Raw genomic sequence first — 15,551 nt, forward strand, 5'->3', positions numbered from 1 at the left:
GCAGTAACAGTAAAATTAAACACACTGAAGACCAAAGAAAAAACCAAAGTAGGACAAGGTGACATTACCATTTTTTTGGTGGGATTTTGCTGATTCCTCATTTGTCTAAATGGACCAAGTCCTTTATGTTTTGTTGTTGTTGTTGTTGTTGTTGACTGCTAATACTGAGAAAAAATCCCGGAATTCTAGAATGATTTGAGTTGGAAGAAACCTTATAGATTATCTACTTCCAACTCCCCTGTCATGGGCAGGGACACCTTCCACTAGACCAGGTTGCTCGGAGCCCCATCCAACCTGGCCTTGAACACTTCCAGGGATGGAGCATCTGAAACCTCTCTCAGAAAATCAAGTGTGTTGAATCCTGGACCTAATCTCATGCAGAAGGTGGGTGATGCTTGCCCTCTTCGAAGGTAGCTCCAATGTCCAGGTTCCAGCAGATGACCAGCAATGGGGCTAACCTACCTGGGAGATGCAAAGCAGCTCAAATGCTGGTTTGAGAGTAAAGACAAGTTGAGTGAGAATTAAGAAAGTAGTACTGGGACCCAGTTGCATACCTTGCCTATTTCCAGATTGCAGTGGGACAAGTGGATCTGTAAGAGGTCATTGTCTCATGTGGGAAATTTTCTGCAGAAATTCCTTTCCCTGTGGTCTCACTGTTAAATGGGTTACATGAAGAATCACAGCTCATAAGGAGCAGAAGTCTGCCCCCTCATTAGGAGGACTGTAAACCAGAAATTGTATTCAAGACTTGAAATGCTGATGTGTAATAGCTAAAACTGGTAGTATTGCTATTGTTTCCCAAGATAAAACATAATATAGTGGCCACTGGCTAGCACACTGGCTTTGAAGAGTGATTGGGAGTGCGATTCACTCATGAATGGGTTATTATCTCATAGTATGTGGTGGTATTTTTTTTCCATCTATAAGCTGTATCTACTATGAAGTTTTGGCTGAGTGAAAAGCAATGTCACTTTTTTGCTTATGTGTCTCTCGACATTTCAATGTGTTTTCTAGTAGGTCAGGAAGCTCTGTAGATCAGGATTCACTGGCTGCTCATTTCATAGGGTGTTGTAGAGTTTGTGACCCCTCTGACACATTTAGCTCCCTCCTTTTTCAGTCCTCCTATTGCAAGCAGCAGGAATGTGTGATGTATTGGAGTGTGGCCCAGTCAAAGAGCTGTGTAGAGAACCAGGGACATGTGCTTTTGAATGGCAACTCCAGCTAAGCCACATTCAGCAGCTTAGGTCAATTTGACCTGATATAAATTGAAATGTTCTATTTGCATTTTCTGCAAACTGATGGCAATGACAAAAATAAAAAATAAACAACAAACTTTTGTAAAAATACCAGTTCCCTTTGGCCCAAAATTGAATGACAAATTCCAAGCTTTCTTGATTCACTGTCTATCTGTCAAAGGTAGATCATAAAAACATCTGTATTTCCATACCAGTGCAGTCCTCTGGCTATTGTAATCTGAGAACTCTCTTTGTTGAAATTTAAGGTTTTTGACCATTACCTCCTGGATTCATGTAGTCAAGTTCTGTCCAGCTGACATCTCTCTGGCAAGCCTTGGAAATGCTCCTTTGGACAGTATGATGTGAGGAGCAGTGATGCTGTAATAACCTCACACTGCAGAGAGAATGGTCTCTTATAAAAAGGCACATTCATATTAAAAATTCACAGCGGCACACTCCACACCCCCATTATAGGTAATTACAGAGGATTTTAAATATCTGATGCTAGTTGGCAGCGTACAATACCCTGTCAGCAGCAGGCACTGATTCGTAATTTAATTATCATAAGACATCCACCTGTTCTTTTGTCAAATGAAGAGTAGCATTTCCGTGCAATCGTGATTTTTCCCTCCAGAAATTTGAATTAGTCTTTAGAGAAAGATTTCTAGGGAATGGGTTTTTTTCAAGGACACTTGCAGGACCCCATCAGAGCAGGATGATGGAGATGAATGAAGCATTTCTGCAGGAGTGTCTTAATTCTGGTTTGGTATTTTCAGCCTTACCATTGGCTTTTTGCTGTGTCAAGCTGTTTTGGTTCACAGCTGAAAGCATTTCAATGAAGAGATGCTGTAGGAGGAAAGATGTATGAAAATCAATGAGTTTGGTGCTAAGAACATGAGGCAAAACCATAGAAGGATTGACCCAGAAATGCTCAAGGCTCATATTTTGTGAAGAAGGAGAGGCTGGGCTTGGGATAGGAGGGAGACAAAGGCAAATAGAGAGTGAAAATCTGTTCTGTAAACTTTTCAGTTGATGGCACATTGACATTACTGAAGTTATCCTGGGAATGTGACTTTATTGGATAAATAGATCAATTCAAATCATAAAGCAAGTCTATCACTGGAGATCCACACAAGTGCTCTTCTCTTTGGGAGCACGGGGCTCAGGGTGAATCAATTTCCTCTGGGCTTCGGCTCTTGTTTATGCAACAGCTACACTGCAGTGCGGTGGTGGGGAAAGGACTTAGTGATGGTCAAAGAGATGTTCTCTCTTTGGGGCCACATCACACTGCTTCTGGCAGTGTAAAACTGCAAAAATGATCTGGAAAGAATAGCATCTATGTTATATATATGTATATATTTACACACAGATATAAGTGTGTGTGAATGTATGTATATATAATCATATATGAATTATATAGAATCCATTTAATCATATATAAAGGAATATATAAATATAGAATGAATCATAGAATAATAAAATGGTTTGGGTTGGAAGGGACCTTAAAGATTCAACCCCCTGCAAGGGTAGGGATGGCATCCACTAAATGAGATTGCTTAGGGCCCCATCCAACCTGGACTCGAACATCCCTTACAAGGATGGGGCATCTATAAACTCCCCGTGGAGTTTCATCCTGTTCTAATGCTTCATCACACCGAGGAAGAACGTCTTCCTAATATGTAATCTAAACCTCTTCCAGTTTAAAACTGTTCCCCCTTATCCTGTCACTACATGCCAATATAAAAAAATCCCTCTCCCTCCTTTATATAAGCATCCTTAAAGTACTGAAAGGTCTCACCCTGAAACCTTCTCTTCTCCAGGCTGTACAACCAGGCTCTTTCAGCCTATCTTCATAGGAGAGGTGCTCCATCCCTCTGATCCTATTCATAACCCTCTTCTGGATCTGCTTTAACAGGTACAGAGGAATGAATGTCTTTCTTGTGCTGAGGACCCCAGAGCTGGATGCAGTGCTCCAGGTGGGGTGCCACAAGATCAGAATACAGGGTGAGAACCATTTCCCTTGACCTGCTGGCCACTCCTCTTTTGATGCAGCCGAGGATGTGGCTAGCTTTCTGGGCTGGCATTCACTGTTGCCTTATGTCCAGCTTATGATCCACAAGAACCTCCAAGTCCTGTTTTGCATTGCAGCTCTCAATCCTTATAGTGGGAAGGACTTGACTTCTCCCACATCCACCCAGAAGATCAGGAACTTGTGAGAAGTGGGAAGCTTGTGTATATATATGTGTATAGGTTTTTGTATCTGCAAAATATTTTCGGCAGGACCAGGGCAGTGATTGTCCCCCTGTAGTCACCAATGGTGAAACCACACTGCAAATCCTGTGCTCAGTTTTGGTCCCCTCACTACAAGAAAGACACTGAGGGGCTGGAGCATGTCCAGAGAAGGGCAACAGAGCTGGGGAAGGGTCTGGAGCACAAGTCTGATGACGAGTGGCTGGGAAGGTGGGGGTAAAGGAGCCTCCTTTAGCCTGGAGAAAAAGAGGCTCAGGGGGACCTTATCACTCTCTACAACTGTCTGAAAGGAGGTTGTAGTGAGGTGAGAGTTAGTCTCTTTGCCAAATAACATCTGATGAGAGGAAACAACCTCAACTTTGTGCCAGGAGAGATTTAGATTAGACATTAGGAAAAATTTTGTCACTGACAGGGCTGTCAAGCATTGGAACAGTCTGCCTGGGAAGGGGTTGACTCACCATCCCTGGAGGTATTTCAAAGTCGTTTATATGTGGCACTTGGGGACATAGTTTAGTGGTGGACTTGGCAGTGCTGGGTTGGATGGTTGGACTCACTGATCTTAAAGATCCTTTCGAACTTGAATGGTTCTATGTTCTATGATAGAGCTTCTTATGGCTTCTGTCATTGCTGTCTTGTCTTCTTAAGAAGTAGCCACTGGACATTTCCATTTTCCCCATTCCTGAGTTAATGAGATGACTCTGGTATTCTGCTCTTTTTTATTCTAATTATGTTTTAGCAAATGACTCACTTAAAAGGGGATGTCTCAGAGTAGTTGTCTTTTTAGAAAGAGTACTCACCCGATTAAAAAGTAATTGATTGCTTGTGGCTTAAATGATCTGTGTGCCAAGCCTTAAATGTGACATTGGCTGGAGTACTATCTATTAGACTGATGGCTTCTTGCCCAAATAATATTTGGCTGGTGCCAGTCATTTCATATATTCATTAATTATGTTATCTGAAAAGTGAATATGTGAAGGGCTGCAGGCATATCCCAGAAAAGAAGAGAATAAATCATGTCACATGTGTACTCTGAAAATAATTGGCAATTGCTGAAATATTTCCATACATAAGATTGAAGGCAGAAATATGCTGGGGTGGTTTCCTTAGGAGGGATGAGTAAATGAAATAACACTCCATAGCTGAGTGGTCAAAAGTGAAGTGGACGGGCAGCAGAGCAGTCTGCTGCATGGAGAGGTCTGCTTTGGGATATTCTTGTACCTGGACTTCAGACTTATTTTTCTTGTATGGCCATACAAATAAATCTTAGGCTTTTATCCAATAGCCACCTCCTCAGGACACAGCTGAGGGGATGGCACCTTTTTACAAAGCATTTTGGCTGGAGAACAGATCCGATAATTTAATTTAATTGTAAGGGTTATATTCCTTGTTATTACAAGCTTCATGTGGGATCTTGGACAAGCCCCTCATGTTGCTCGTCCATGAAGAAGAAGGGTGTAAGCATAGAACTTTACTTCAGGGGAATCTTCTGTGGGACTGTGCCTCTGTGGAAGTGTGTGTGTGCTCTCCAGCATCAGAGTACTCACTGCCAAGTGGAAAATAACTCCGGTATTTTGCAGAGAAGGGCTATAGAACTCTAATTCCTAATCCATAGGGATGTGAAACGTGATCTGACACTACAGCTTAGCTGATCAACATCTCTTTTCCTTCATTATCAGTGTGTCATCTCAAATGTCTATTTGATGGGGAAAGTCTTGTGTATCAGTGACATGTCACACATTTCTCTCTTTGATACAATGGTAAAAAAAGAATTACTCATTCTCTCCAGAACACACTAGGAAGTACGATGATTATTGTCTACTGTATCTTTTTTTTCTGTTGTTGTTCCACAATTACATTAAAATACAGGAATTACCTTCTAAAAGCTTATTTGTTCTTCCTTGATGTTTTCTTCCTCTAGAAATATCGTTATCAAGATGAGGATGCTCCACATGACCATACTTTGCCTCGTTTGACCCACGAAGTGAGAGGCCCAGAGCTTGTTCATGTGTCAGAGAAGAACTTATCTCAAATAGAGAATGTCCATGGATATGTCTTACAGTCGCACATTTCTCCTTTGAAGGTAGGATCCATACAACCCATGGCTTTAATCCTCAAATACGAGAAAACACGTACCATGAAATGCCTGGGAAACCTATTTTGTTGTACAAACAGACAAGCTGCTTTCTGAAATCTATCATTGCAGATTGATTTTCTTGTGATGGGTTTTTAAGGCTCACTGTAGTGGAACAGGTGATAGTTTAGTTGACAGAGAATTGTGTAGAGATGTGAGCTTTCTGCTTTGAGTGAGGCTTTTACTCGAGTAAAAATAATTCTTGGCAAATGAGCCTGTTTTTCTCTACATTGTGAAAGGAATAATGCAGGTTCTCAGCCTCAATATCACGGTGATTTTGAAATGGCAGACTTCCCTTCCTGATGATCCCTGTTCAGAAATTTAAAAAATGCTGTAAATGTAACTAGGTTTTTTCATCTCTCAGAAAGCTATATCAAATTCACAAGTTATGTCTGAAAAGGGAGCTCATTTGCCTCTATTCATATCCTTGCTGCTCAAGCACTTGCAGTTTTCTCAGGGTTTTGATGCAATTCAGAGTGCTGTAGAGACATCTTTCCGTTAACTAAGGCAACTATTTATGAACTAGAGAAGCTTTAGCTGTATGTGGGTCTGGTGTCCTCTGATATATCTTGTTGGGCAAAAATGTTTCTCTTTCTGGTGAACCTGTAAAATAACCAAAAAGGAATCCATTCCTGAAAATTTACATTTGTCCTTTAATAAGAATGCAGTGGTTGGAAAATATTCCTAGAGCTTCTCTTGTGGAAGGAGGGTAGATGCAGTGATTAGCATGTTGTGTTTTCTATTTTAGTTTCCACTAGGCCTGGGAAGGGGGGAAAAAAGAATAATATTCTTTATTAGAGGCGGTGATGTTCTGAGTAATAGTTTTATTCCAGCAATTATCTAAGCAGCAAACAAGGCAGATGGGCTTTGCTCCCTCTGGTGCTCAAAGCCTGTGAAATGGGCACTGCTTGCCTAGCACAGTGTTTACATAGTGGTTACAAGTGAAAGGAAGTGTTTATTATTAAAGATTGATGTGAATATAGCTGGTGTTCATTGAGCCTTCGTGGAATAACCATGCAAATTAATCTTTGTCCTCTGCTCTTGTTGGACCTGTGTTTAGTTTGTATGATGTTTGTCTTTTTAGGTTTTAGCAATTTTCTGGGTTGCTTACCTAACTTTTTCTGCAGAAGCCAACAGTACCAAGCAGTGATAGATCATCTTCTGCTGAGGTTATCACTTTAGATTTTTTGAAAGGATTACCTCCATGAGGCCTCTGTCTAGCATCAGGGAAAAATCACAAACCAAGGAATTTCTGGCCTGGAAAGGAAACATCCCTGTTCATCTAAGACTCCTTGGGTATTGTGATTACAGTGGTGTTTCTTGTTCATGAAGGTCAAAAACCAGACATTATTCTTCACATTTGGAGACTTTCAAGTAAGGCTATATAATCCACGCTGAGGGTGTAGCAACGATGTCAAAAAGCTTGTTGTGCAGTGAAGGGTATCCCCAGACATGCACAATTGCCTTGAAACAGCTCCCAGTCTTATTTGCTCTTGTAACAGGACAAAGCTGTTGCCTGCTTCTGTTTTCTGAAGTAATGGTAGAACAGGATCTGTATAGTATTTCCTCCTGGAAATCAGTGTCTCCTGCAAGTTCTCCCTTCAGCATGAGGATTTTTGTCTTTGACTCTGTCCCTTTCCCTTCTTTCCTTCAGATTCACAGTGTCTTATATCTGCCACTTAATAGTCTCATGCCTGCCATTTAATCTAAATTTAGCCGTGTGTCTCTTCAAATGGCTTTGAAGTTCCTGCTTCCTTTCCCCTGCTGTTTATGTCCCATCTTTTAACCTTCAGTAGTGAATTAGCTCAGGAGGCTGGAGGAATTCTTCTGCTGGCACTCATGGCATTGTGTTGCCCTTCCTATCTGAAACACCTGCTTTGGATGCACTTTTACTGTTTTACTGTTTCAGTTGACTGAAATCCCTGTTCAGAAGCTTTTGGTCACAGTGATTTCCACATAGTTGAGAAACAGAATTCCGAATACTCTAAAATCTAGTCAAAATGGGTTATTGTCTTGAATTACAGACTTTCCAACCGACAGCCTGGTATCATTAAGTATTCTGCCATCTTCTCAGCAGTATTGTGTGAACATGGCTGCACTGAGTAGTGGTGAAAACTGCCTCTGAACACATAGCACACCTTCCTAGGGAAATGTAAAATACTGGATTCTTAAAGATTAACTGGAAAATAATGCCTGCAATTTAAATATTTCATTGACTCCTGCAAGAAGTGAAACTGCTGGAATCTTGCTCTGAGAAGAACAAGTACTGTGGTCCAAATACTGTCAGGTAATTTCTTAGGAGTGAGAAAACACTGACAGTTGCAGCAGGATAACTCTGTCTGGAAACTCCACCAAGAGCTTTTGATTCATTCTGCCTCACTTTTCTGGTTACAGGTCAGAGCATTTGGGCCAAAGGGAAAATACATGTACATGAAAGTCATGAGTCTGCTTGTACCAAGTGCTGAGGAATGCACTTGGTGCAGTTTCTGGTGCTGGGAGTGTGACTGTTAGAGTCTGTGAATGGTCAGACGGGGAAGTTTCCTTAACACCAAGCCAGGGATCACATCATATCCTGTGTGCCATTAGGGCTGTCCATCTGACCACTCACCCATGGTCAGCAAGCCCATTGGCTGCCTGGCTTGGTGGGGTTAAGTCACTGCCTGGCTGCATTTCACTGCCTGAGTTTCTCTGTAGGAACTACAGCACCAGGCTGCACCTCTCCAACAAGTTTTAAAGCAGTCTGTTGTGTTTAGTGGCTGTGCGATGCCCTGATGACAGGATGATTACCCAATATTTGTTTTTGAAATAATATCATAAAAAGAAAATGTTTAAGCATAAAAGTTATTTAGTTAAGATGCTTTGGAACCAAAATGTTGTCCCAAGACCAAGCCAGATGTCCATCCTAATCACATCACTTTTCCTAAGTGACTTGACTTTGGCAGACTAAAAGAGTTGTTTATTCCCGTATATTTTTGTTCATTTGGAAAGAAATCTGCAAAGATCATGCAGTTATAAAACTTCCCTTTGGGGTGGCTGATTCTAGCCCTCATAACTGAGCAGTGCTCACAGCCATCTGTGGAAGCCAAGTGTTACACCTTGTCTGTGCATGTAGACCGCTTGCTGGCATCACCCTGCTCCCCAGTTCTCAGTGAACATCTCAGTTTACATCCGTAATCCACCTTGTCAGTTTGAGAACAGGCTTCCATCATTACAGAGGAAGGTTGTGTGGATGGTTAAAGATCAAGCAGAGAAATCATGGGCCTGTCTATTCCCCTGTGTACATCTCCAGGTAATACATTCCAGGGATTCTTGAAACATTTTCTGACACTCAAAATAGAAGCATTCAGACCATATTTTTATTAACACCCATCATTAAAAATGTCCTGATATTGGCCATGTTTCAATAGAACAGATGCATCTTAAATTTTGATGTATACAAATTCTTAAAGAATTTGACAGTAATTTCACATTTCAGATTGCATGGTTTGATATAGTCCAAAAACACACTAGTGGAGCTCATTGTTATTAGATTATTAGATTGGGTATTAGGAAAAATTCTTTACTGTGAGGGTGGTGAGACACTGTCACATGTTGCCCAGAGAAGCTGTGGATGCTCCATCCCTGGAAATATTCAAGGCCAGCCTGGATGGGGCTTTAAGGAACCTGGTCTAGTGGAAGGTGTCCCTGCCTATGGCAGGGACAGATGGTCCATGGAACTAGATGGTCTTTAAGATGATCTCTTCCTACCCAACCATTCTATGATTCTATGATTCCACGATTCCATGAGTATCGATTACCCCAGGAAGTTATTTTGGAAACCAAAACATAAAAAACTTATTTCCTTCAACACCCTTGAACTTGTTTCATGTGCTGAATAATAAGAAATGTGGCCCTCATACAGTCTGAAAATCTCTTTGAGACACACAAATACATATTATGATAAATATTGTTTAGAAATGTGAATAGATTTTCTGAAATTGAAGGTAGACATGTTTTTCTTACCTTCCAAGTACCCAAAACTAGTATGCACTACCCAGATTACTCCCTTTCAGAAGATAATAATGAGCAAGAGCAGTTTTGCTGCAAACCAGACCTTGTTTTATTTTCCATGTCTTTTTCCCTTTTTCATCTTATTGTATTTTGCATCAACTTTGCTTTTCTACTTTCCTGTAGCATTTCATGTGCAGTCAACTTAGTTCTGAAAAATGCTTAATTTTAGAAAGCTTCCAACTCCTGATAAAGGTTGATCTGCTTATTAGTGTGCAAAAGATAAAATTTTCAACAGCTTAAGCAACTTTGAATGTCAAACACTGAAGTTGTAAAGGAAGTTTTCAGTTAAGTGGATGTATTAACATTTGGGAAAATGCTAGCATTGCAGAAGCTTTGTTAGAGTTGCCATATTAAGATAATAAATGTTCTTTTCAACTTATGGAGGTGATGGAATTGCCTTTTAATAATCTCTTAAAGGAAAAAAGTCTGTAGTGTAATGGAAAGGGTATTTAAAATAATTTTCTTGCACTTCCCCTTTTTTGACACGAGATGGTGTAGTAAGCTCAGAATTCTTTAGTCTGCATCTGTAAAGCTTCATTATATTCAATTGAGAGTTTTCTTAGATGCCTTAGAAAGTATTAATTCAATAAAAAGTGCCTTGTGAATCCCTGGTGTTTTGGGAAATCTGAATTCAAAACAACTGTACCTGAAAATCAGAGGCACAAGTTCTGTCTCTGAATTAAATATGTTCCTCTTCCCCTTCCTCCCAGGAATAGAGCTAATCAGTGTTCATTAAATGAACGATAATTCTGGCTCCTAAATGGACCTTTCTAGTATTATTGTGATGTTAGATTTATTTTTGGTTTTTCAGTATACCACTTTGTTAAGATAAGCTGAAAAGTAAAAATCCTTCTAAGGATCTTGCATCTCCTTGGTTTTCTGAACATTTTAAATGTTGGGCTATTCCAGCTATCTCCATTTCCTAATTTAATGCCAGGTTCAACTGCAAGCATCAATGGAAACAACCAGGTAAATAACTATCCTAAGCTAAGTTACTTTCAAACAAGAATGATCAGTAATGATCATCTTCAGTTGCCTCATCTTTGATAGCCTCATTTTCTGGAAGGGGTCACACTGGCTATTACTCCTTTTATTTCTGTCCCAGGATGTTGTCCTACAGCTCAGCTGGGTTGCTGACAGCTTGCAGAAAGTCAGGATTGATGGAATGACTTTCCAGTGGAGAGAGGAGAAAAACCATCTCCGCATGGAAAAAATGGGCTCAGCAGTCTGCAAAGTTAAGGTTATCCACGAATTGGCATTTGTACAAATTGCTTTACAGAAGGAGGGCTGTGTCTCCCAATGCCAGAACACATAGAATTTTTTTTTTTTTTTAATGGCAGGAAGCCCTGTCTTACCCATTATTTGAGTCATAAAATCACAGAATCATTTAGGCTGGAATGGGCTAAATAGGGCTGGAATAGGCTCTGAGATCATCGAGTCCAGTCCGGTCTCTGCCAGATCTAGCTGACCTTATCAACTAGACCATGGCACTATGTGTCACGTCCAGTCATTTCCTGAACACCTCCAGGGATGGTGAATCTACCACTTCGCTGGGAAGTTCATTCCAATGTTTAACAACCTTTTCATGAAGAAATTCATCCTAATATCCAGCCTGAATCTCCTGTGGCACAGTTCAGGTTCAGTTCAGTTGCCTGGGAGAAGAGGCTACACTTCTCTTCAGGTGTTGTAGAGAGTGAGAAGGTCCTCCTTTTCTCCAGGCTAAACACCCCCAGCTCCCTTAGCCACTCCTCATCAGACTTGTGCTCCAGACCCTTCCCCAGCTCTGTCGCCCTTCTCTGGACGTGCTCCAGCCCCTCAACATCCTTCTTCTACTGAGGGGCTCAAAACTGAGCACAGGATTTGAGGTGAGACCTCGCCAGTGCTGAGTGCAGGGGGAAAAGCACTGCCCTGGTCCTGCTGGCCACACCATTGCTGAGACAAGCCAGGATGTCACTGGCCTCCTTGGCCACCTGGGCACATGCTGGATCATGTTCAGCTGCTGTTGACCAGCACTCGCTGGGCCTTTTCCAATGGGCAGCTTTCCAACCATTCCAGCCATTCTTCCCCCAGTCTGTAACCCTGCCTGGGATTGTTGTGACCCAAGGGCAGGACCTTATAAAACTTCATACTGTTGGTCTCAGCCCATCAATCGAGCCTGACCAGTTTCTTCTTTGGAGCCTTCCTACCCTCCAGCAAATCAACACTCTCACCTCTATTGGTATCATCTGCAAATTTACACTTGGTCCCCTCATCCAGATCATCAGTAAAGGTATTAAACAGGACTGGACCCAATACAGAGCCCTTCACACCACAAGTGACCAGAAGATTCTTTGAGACTCTCTGTATCTAGTGTGGGGGGATGTTTTGTTTCTGCTCCAAGGCAGATGTTTCTCTTTCCCAATTCCTATCTCCTGGTGAGTGTATAGTATCCCTTGAATGTCCATCATTCTTCTTTTTATCCTCCTTAGTGCAAGAAGGTCATTCCTGTGAAGGCTTCTGGGATCTGTCACTCGCCCTTTCTTGTCTGTAATGAAACAGCTTTTTCCCCACCTCTGAAGCTTTCCCTGTCCAGGTGTGAGTCAGACCTCACTACAGTGGTTGCTGTGCTTGTCTGACAAATTAACAAAGATGGGGAAAGAGGCTCTGAGGATGAGCCTGGATGATTAATGATTCTGTGAAAAATGTATTAGCCTGAGCTTCCTGGAAACTGTCATAAAGAGTAATTTTTTGTGTCTAAAAATGTAAATTAGGCAAGAGCTATTTATTTCATGAATTAACATTGACTTCAATAAAAATTGAGTTCTGAAGACAATTTGGATAAATAAGGTCAAAATATTATATAGGGTTTTTTTGGTATTTTGTTTTTGTGTTTTCAGATACAACAGTCTCATTTCACAATTCAACAAACTTTAGGACTATTTTTTTGATAGTGAACTTTGTATAAAGACCAAAGTCATGCACTGGTCATGGGTACTGTGAAAATAACAAAGTCCGAGACTCTCCTGATGTTGCGGTGGGTCATTTGACCTGTAAATAAACTTGAGATGTTGCTGCCCAGAGCTGGAAAACAGCACAAGGTAATTCACTCCACAGACCTACGTAGCTGTTTTGAAACATAGAATCACAGAATGGTTTGGGTTGAAAGGACCTTACAGATGATCTAGTTCCAACCCCTTGCCTTAGGCAGGGACACATTGCACTAGACCAGGTTTGAGCAATTGCAGGGAAGTCCTCTGCCCAGGCAATGTAAATACCACTAGCTTCCAGGGAACCAGGTTGGCACAGAGAAAGCTGGTTGCTACAGCTTTCAGCATTACTGTGCCTGATACTCCTGTGTAAATGTAGTTCCTGGTGTTTTGGGGGGATAACCTGTCTGTGGCAAGAAACCACATTTATTTTTCCAGAGCTGCTGAGATCCCTTAATTCCTATTACTGGGGAAGAACCCTATAACAGAGATGAAGTTCAAATAGAGAAAAAAAAAAAAGGTTGAGTTTGCTTTAATTTCTGTGGCTGAGGTGTGACAACGAGTTGAGGCAGTGTCACAGCACAGGCTGTTCTTCCTGAGCAAAGATGCTGCATTTCAGAGCCTCTTTAAAAGCTGTGGATGACTGAGAGAGGCTGAGGCTTTGTTACATGTCAGGAACAGCAGTCTGAAGTTTTCTCTTGCAGTTACAAAATTAATTGGGGTTATATAGAGGACATATTAATGTATGCATGAATATATTAACGAGCCATCTAAAATTTAATCTTGCATCCTTTTCTTTGCTTACACTGACTGCATTTCATAAGTATGGATAATCTGCATGAAGCATTTTCTATCCCCAGGGTGGCTGAGCCCAATAGCAATGATCTTATAAGAATACTTTTGATCACTGCTCTGGTAGCTTCCTAGCTTTTGTGTTTTGGAGTTGGTTTTGTTTTGCCCTCTTTTCCCCCCCTCTCTCCTTTTCAGTATGCAGTCACTGGCAAGGCCCCATGCTGCAGTCAATCCGTCAGTGGATTCCACTGAATATTCAGTAGGTTGCTTCATTAGGACACAACACTTGTTACATGTTTAATCATGTACTGCTTTTTTCTTATCTCCTACTGTAACAGCAGATAAGCATATATCATACATCTGTATCTGTAATCTATGTTTTTTAATATAAAAATGCAATCGGATTAGAAAGAGACAAAGGAAGCTCACAAATGTGCCTGTGCCTGTTCCTGCTCTTAAGGAAGTGGCAAAAGTAGCTCTGAATTTTGATTTTATTTCATTATGTTTCAAGGCAAAATAAGCAGCTTATAGATTAGCATTTTGAGTAATATTTTGTGTCTCATTTTCAAGTGGGCAGGAATGTCTTTCATTTCTGAGTTATTGTCTTACTCTAAAGAAATTCCTAAAATGGTGCAAAAATTGAATGTAACAGTGAAGAACAATTATTAGTGAAGAACTTTTTTATTCGCTTTTGTCATCACAGCTAAACCCATTGTTTTGTGTGCTTGATGTTTTGCCTTGGCTTTCTGATTGATGGCTTTCCACATGATTTATGTAGTTGCAGACAGTATCTTGTTATCTTTCTAGCTTCTGACAGAATAAAAAAGAAACCAAATAAAATTGCTTCTGTCAGTGGGTGATTTAATTGGAGAAATCTCAGCAACTTAAAGTAAACCTCAGGCATTGCAATCCTTTATTTTTTGGCAAAATAAATGTTGTCCTCTGATGGACACAGGCAGAGCAAGTTCTGACAGTATCTACTAGTGCACTATATGTTGTTAGACTTGCCTGAAGAACGAAGACAGGAATTTTCAAAGGAATTTGAAAATATTTTCAGGCTATGGACCCTGTTTACTTTATATGGGCCTCCTAGGTATTGAAGGTCTTTTCAAATGTTAATCTGAATTGCTGTTTCAGGAGATTTTCTGTATTCTTGATCTACTGGGTGCTTTATCCATTAGTATTAATTAGCTGATTTATCTTTTATTCTTTTTGAATAGCAGGTTTCTTTTTAACAATAGTCTTGTTCCTGAGCCTCTTTGCTTGGGTTTTGTTTGGGGTTTTTTTTTTGGGTTGTTGTTTTTTTGGTTTTTTTTTTGTTTTTTTGGGTTTTTTTGGGGCTGGGGGGGGTGTGAAGTCTGGCATATTGCAGATATTCCTAACCATGTCTCTCACATATAATCAAGTAAATAAGAAATTCCAAGAATCCTTTTCTCTCACTGTCTTTCTCTAATGCTTTGTGTAGTACTAGTTATTCCTTATGTCCCTGTAATTTTCTGAGTTGTTTTTCCCTCGATGTGTTGGCCATGTGAAATACTCATAGAGTATAAAAAATACTGAGAGGTGGACTGTTATAAATAGGGTTGTTTGTTTGGTTTTTTTTCCCATCTAAAATACATGAAATATATGCAATAAATCCATGGAATAACTACTAGATGCTATGAACATAGGATTTGTATGTTCTGCCAGTTCTTTTCTCCGAGTCTAGAAGTACTAGAATATATGTAAAGTATCTGTAATGATGTTTGCCACCTTTCCAAAGTGTTTAGTGACCTACTGCTGAAAAGTGCAATAAAGCATCTTGGTGTTATTAGTCAGACTGTAACAGGAGGGATTTTTCTCAGATATGTCAGACAGGTTTAACACCAGTTGTTTCCCTAAGCTCGGTAGCTGAAATGCCCTTCTGTCAGACTTCAGCTACTGCTGACACTTGGGAATGTATTCTACAATTTAAATGAAGCATTTAAGTTTCATGATACTTTTTCACTAAGGAATATACTGATAATTCACTCACTCAGTAGAAGATACATGTGTTTATACATCTGATGATGTGACACATCAAAAATGTTCTGGCTTTTGTCAGTACCAGGTGTAAAAGAAAGCAGAAGTTTGCAGTTCCAGGAGCTC

General features: G+C 40.5%; 1 protein-coding gene across 25 annotated transcripts in view; it reads left to right on the top strand.

Moving 5' to 3' along the window:
* DLG2 (discs large MAGUK scaffold protein 2) overlaps window positions 1-15,551 on the top strand; it is a 981,924-nt gene that overhangs the window by 451,398 nt on the left and 514,975 nt on the right. For all 25 annotated transcript variants that reach the window (XM_038135749.1, XM_038135838.1, XM_038135932.1 and 22 more), the window contains one exon: window positions 5,404-5,565. In XM_038135749.1, the coding sequence (XP_037991677.1) occupies window positions 5,404-5,565 (162 nt within the window). The remainder of the gene's footprint in view (window positions 1-5,403; window positions 5,566-15,551) is intronic.

The sequence above is a fragment of the Motacilla alba genome, chromosome 1 (assembly GCF_015832195.1).
Source record: "Motacilla alba alba isolate MOTALB_02 chromosome 1, Motacilla_alba_V1.0_pri, whole genome shotgun sequence".
NCBI lineage: Eukaryota > Metazoa > Chordata > Aves > Passeriformes > Motacillidae > Motacilla > Motacilla alba.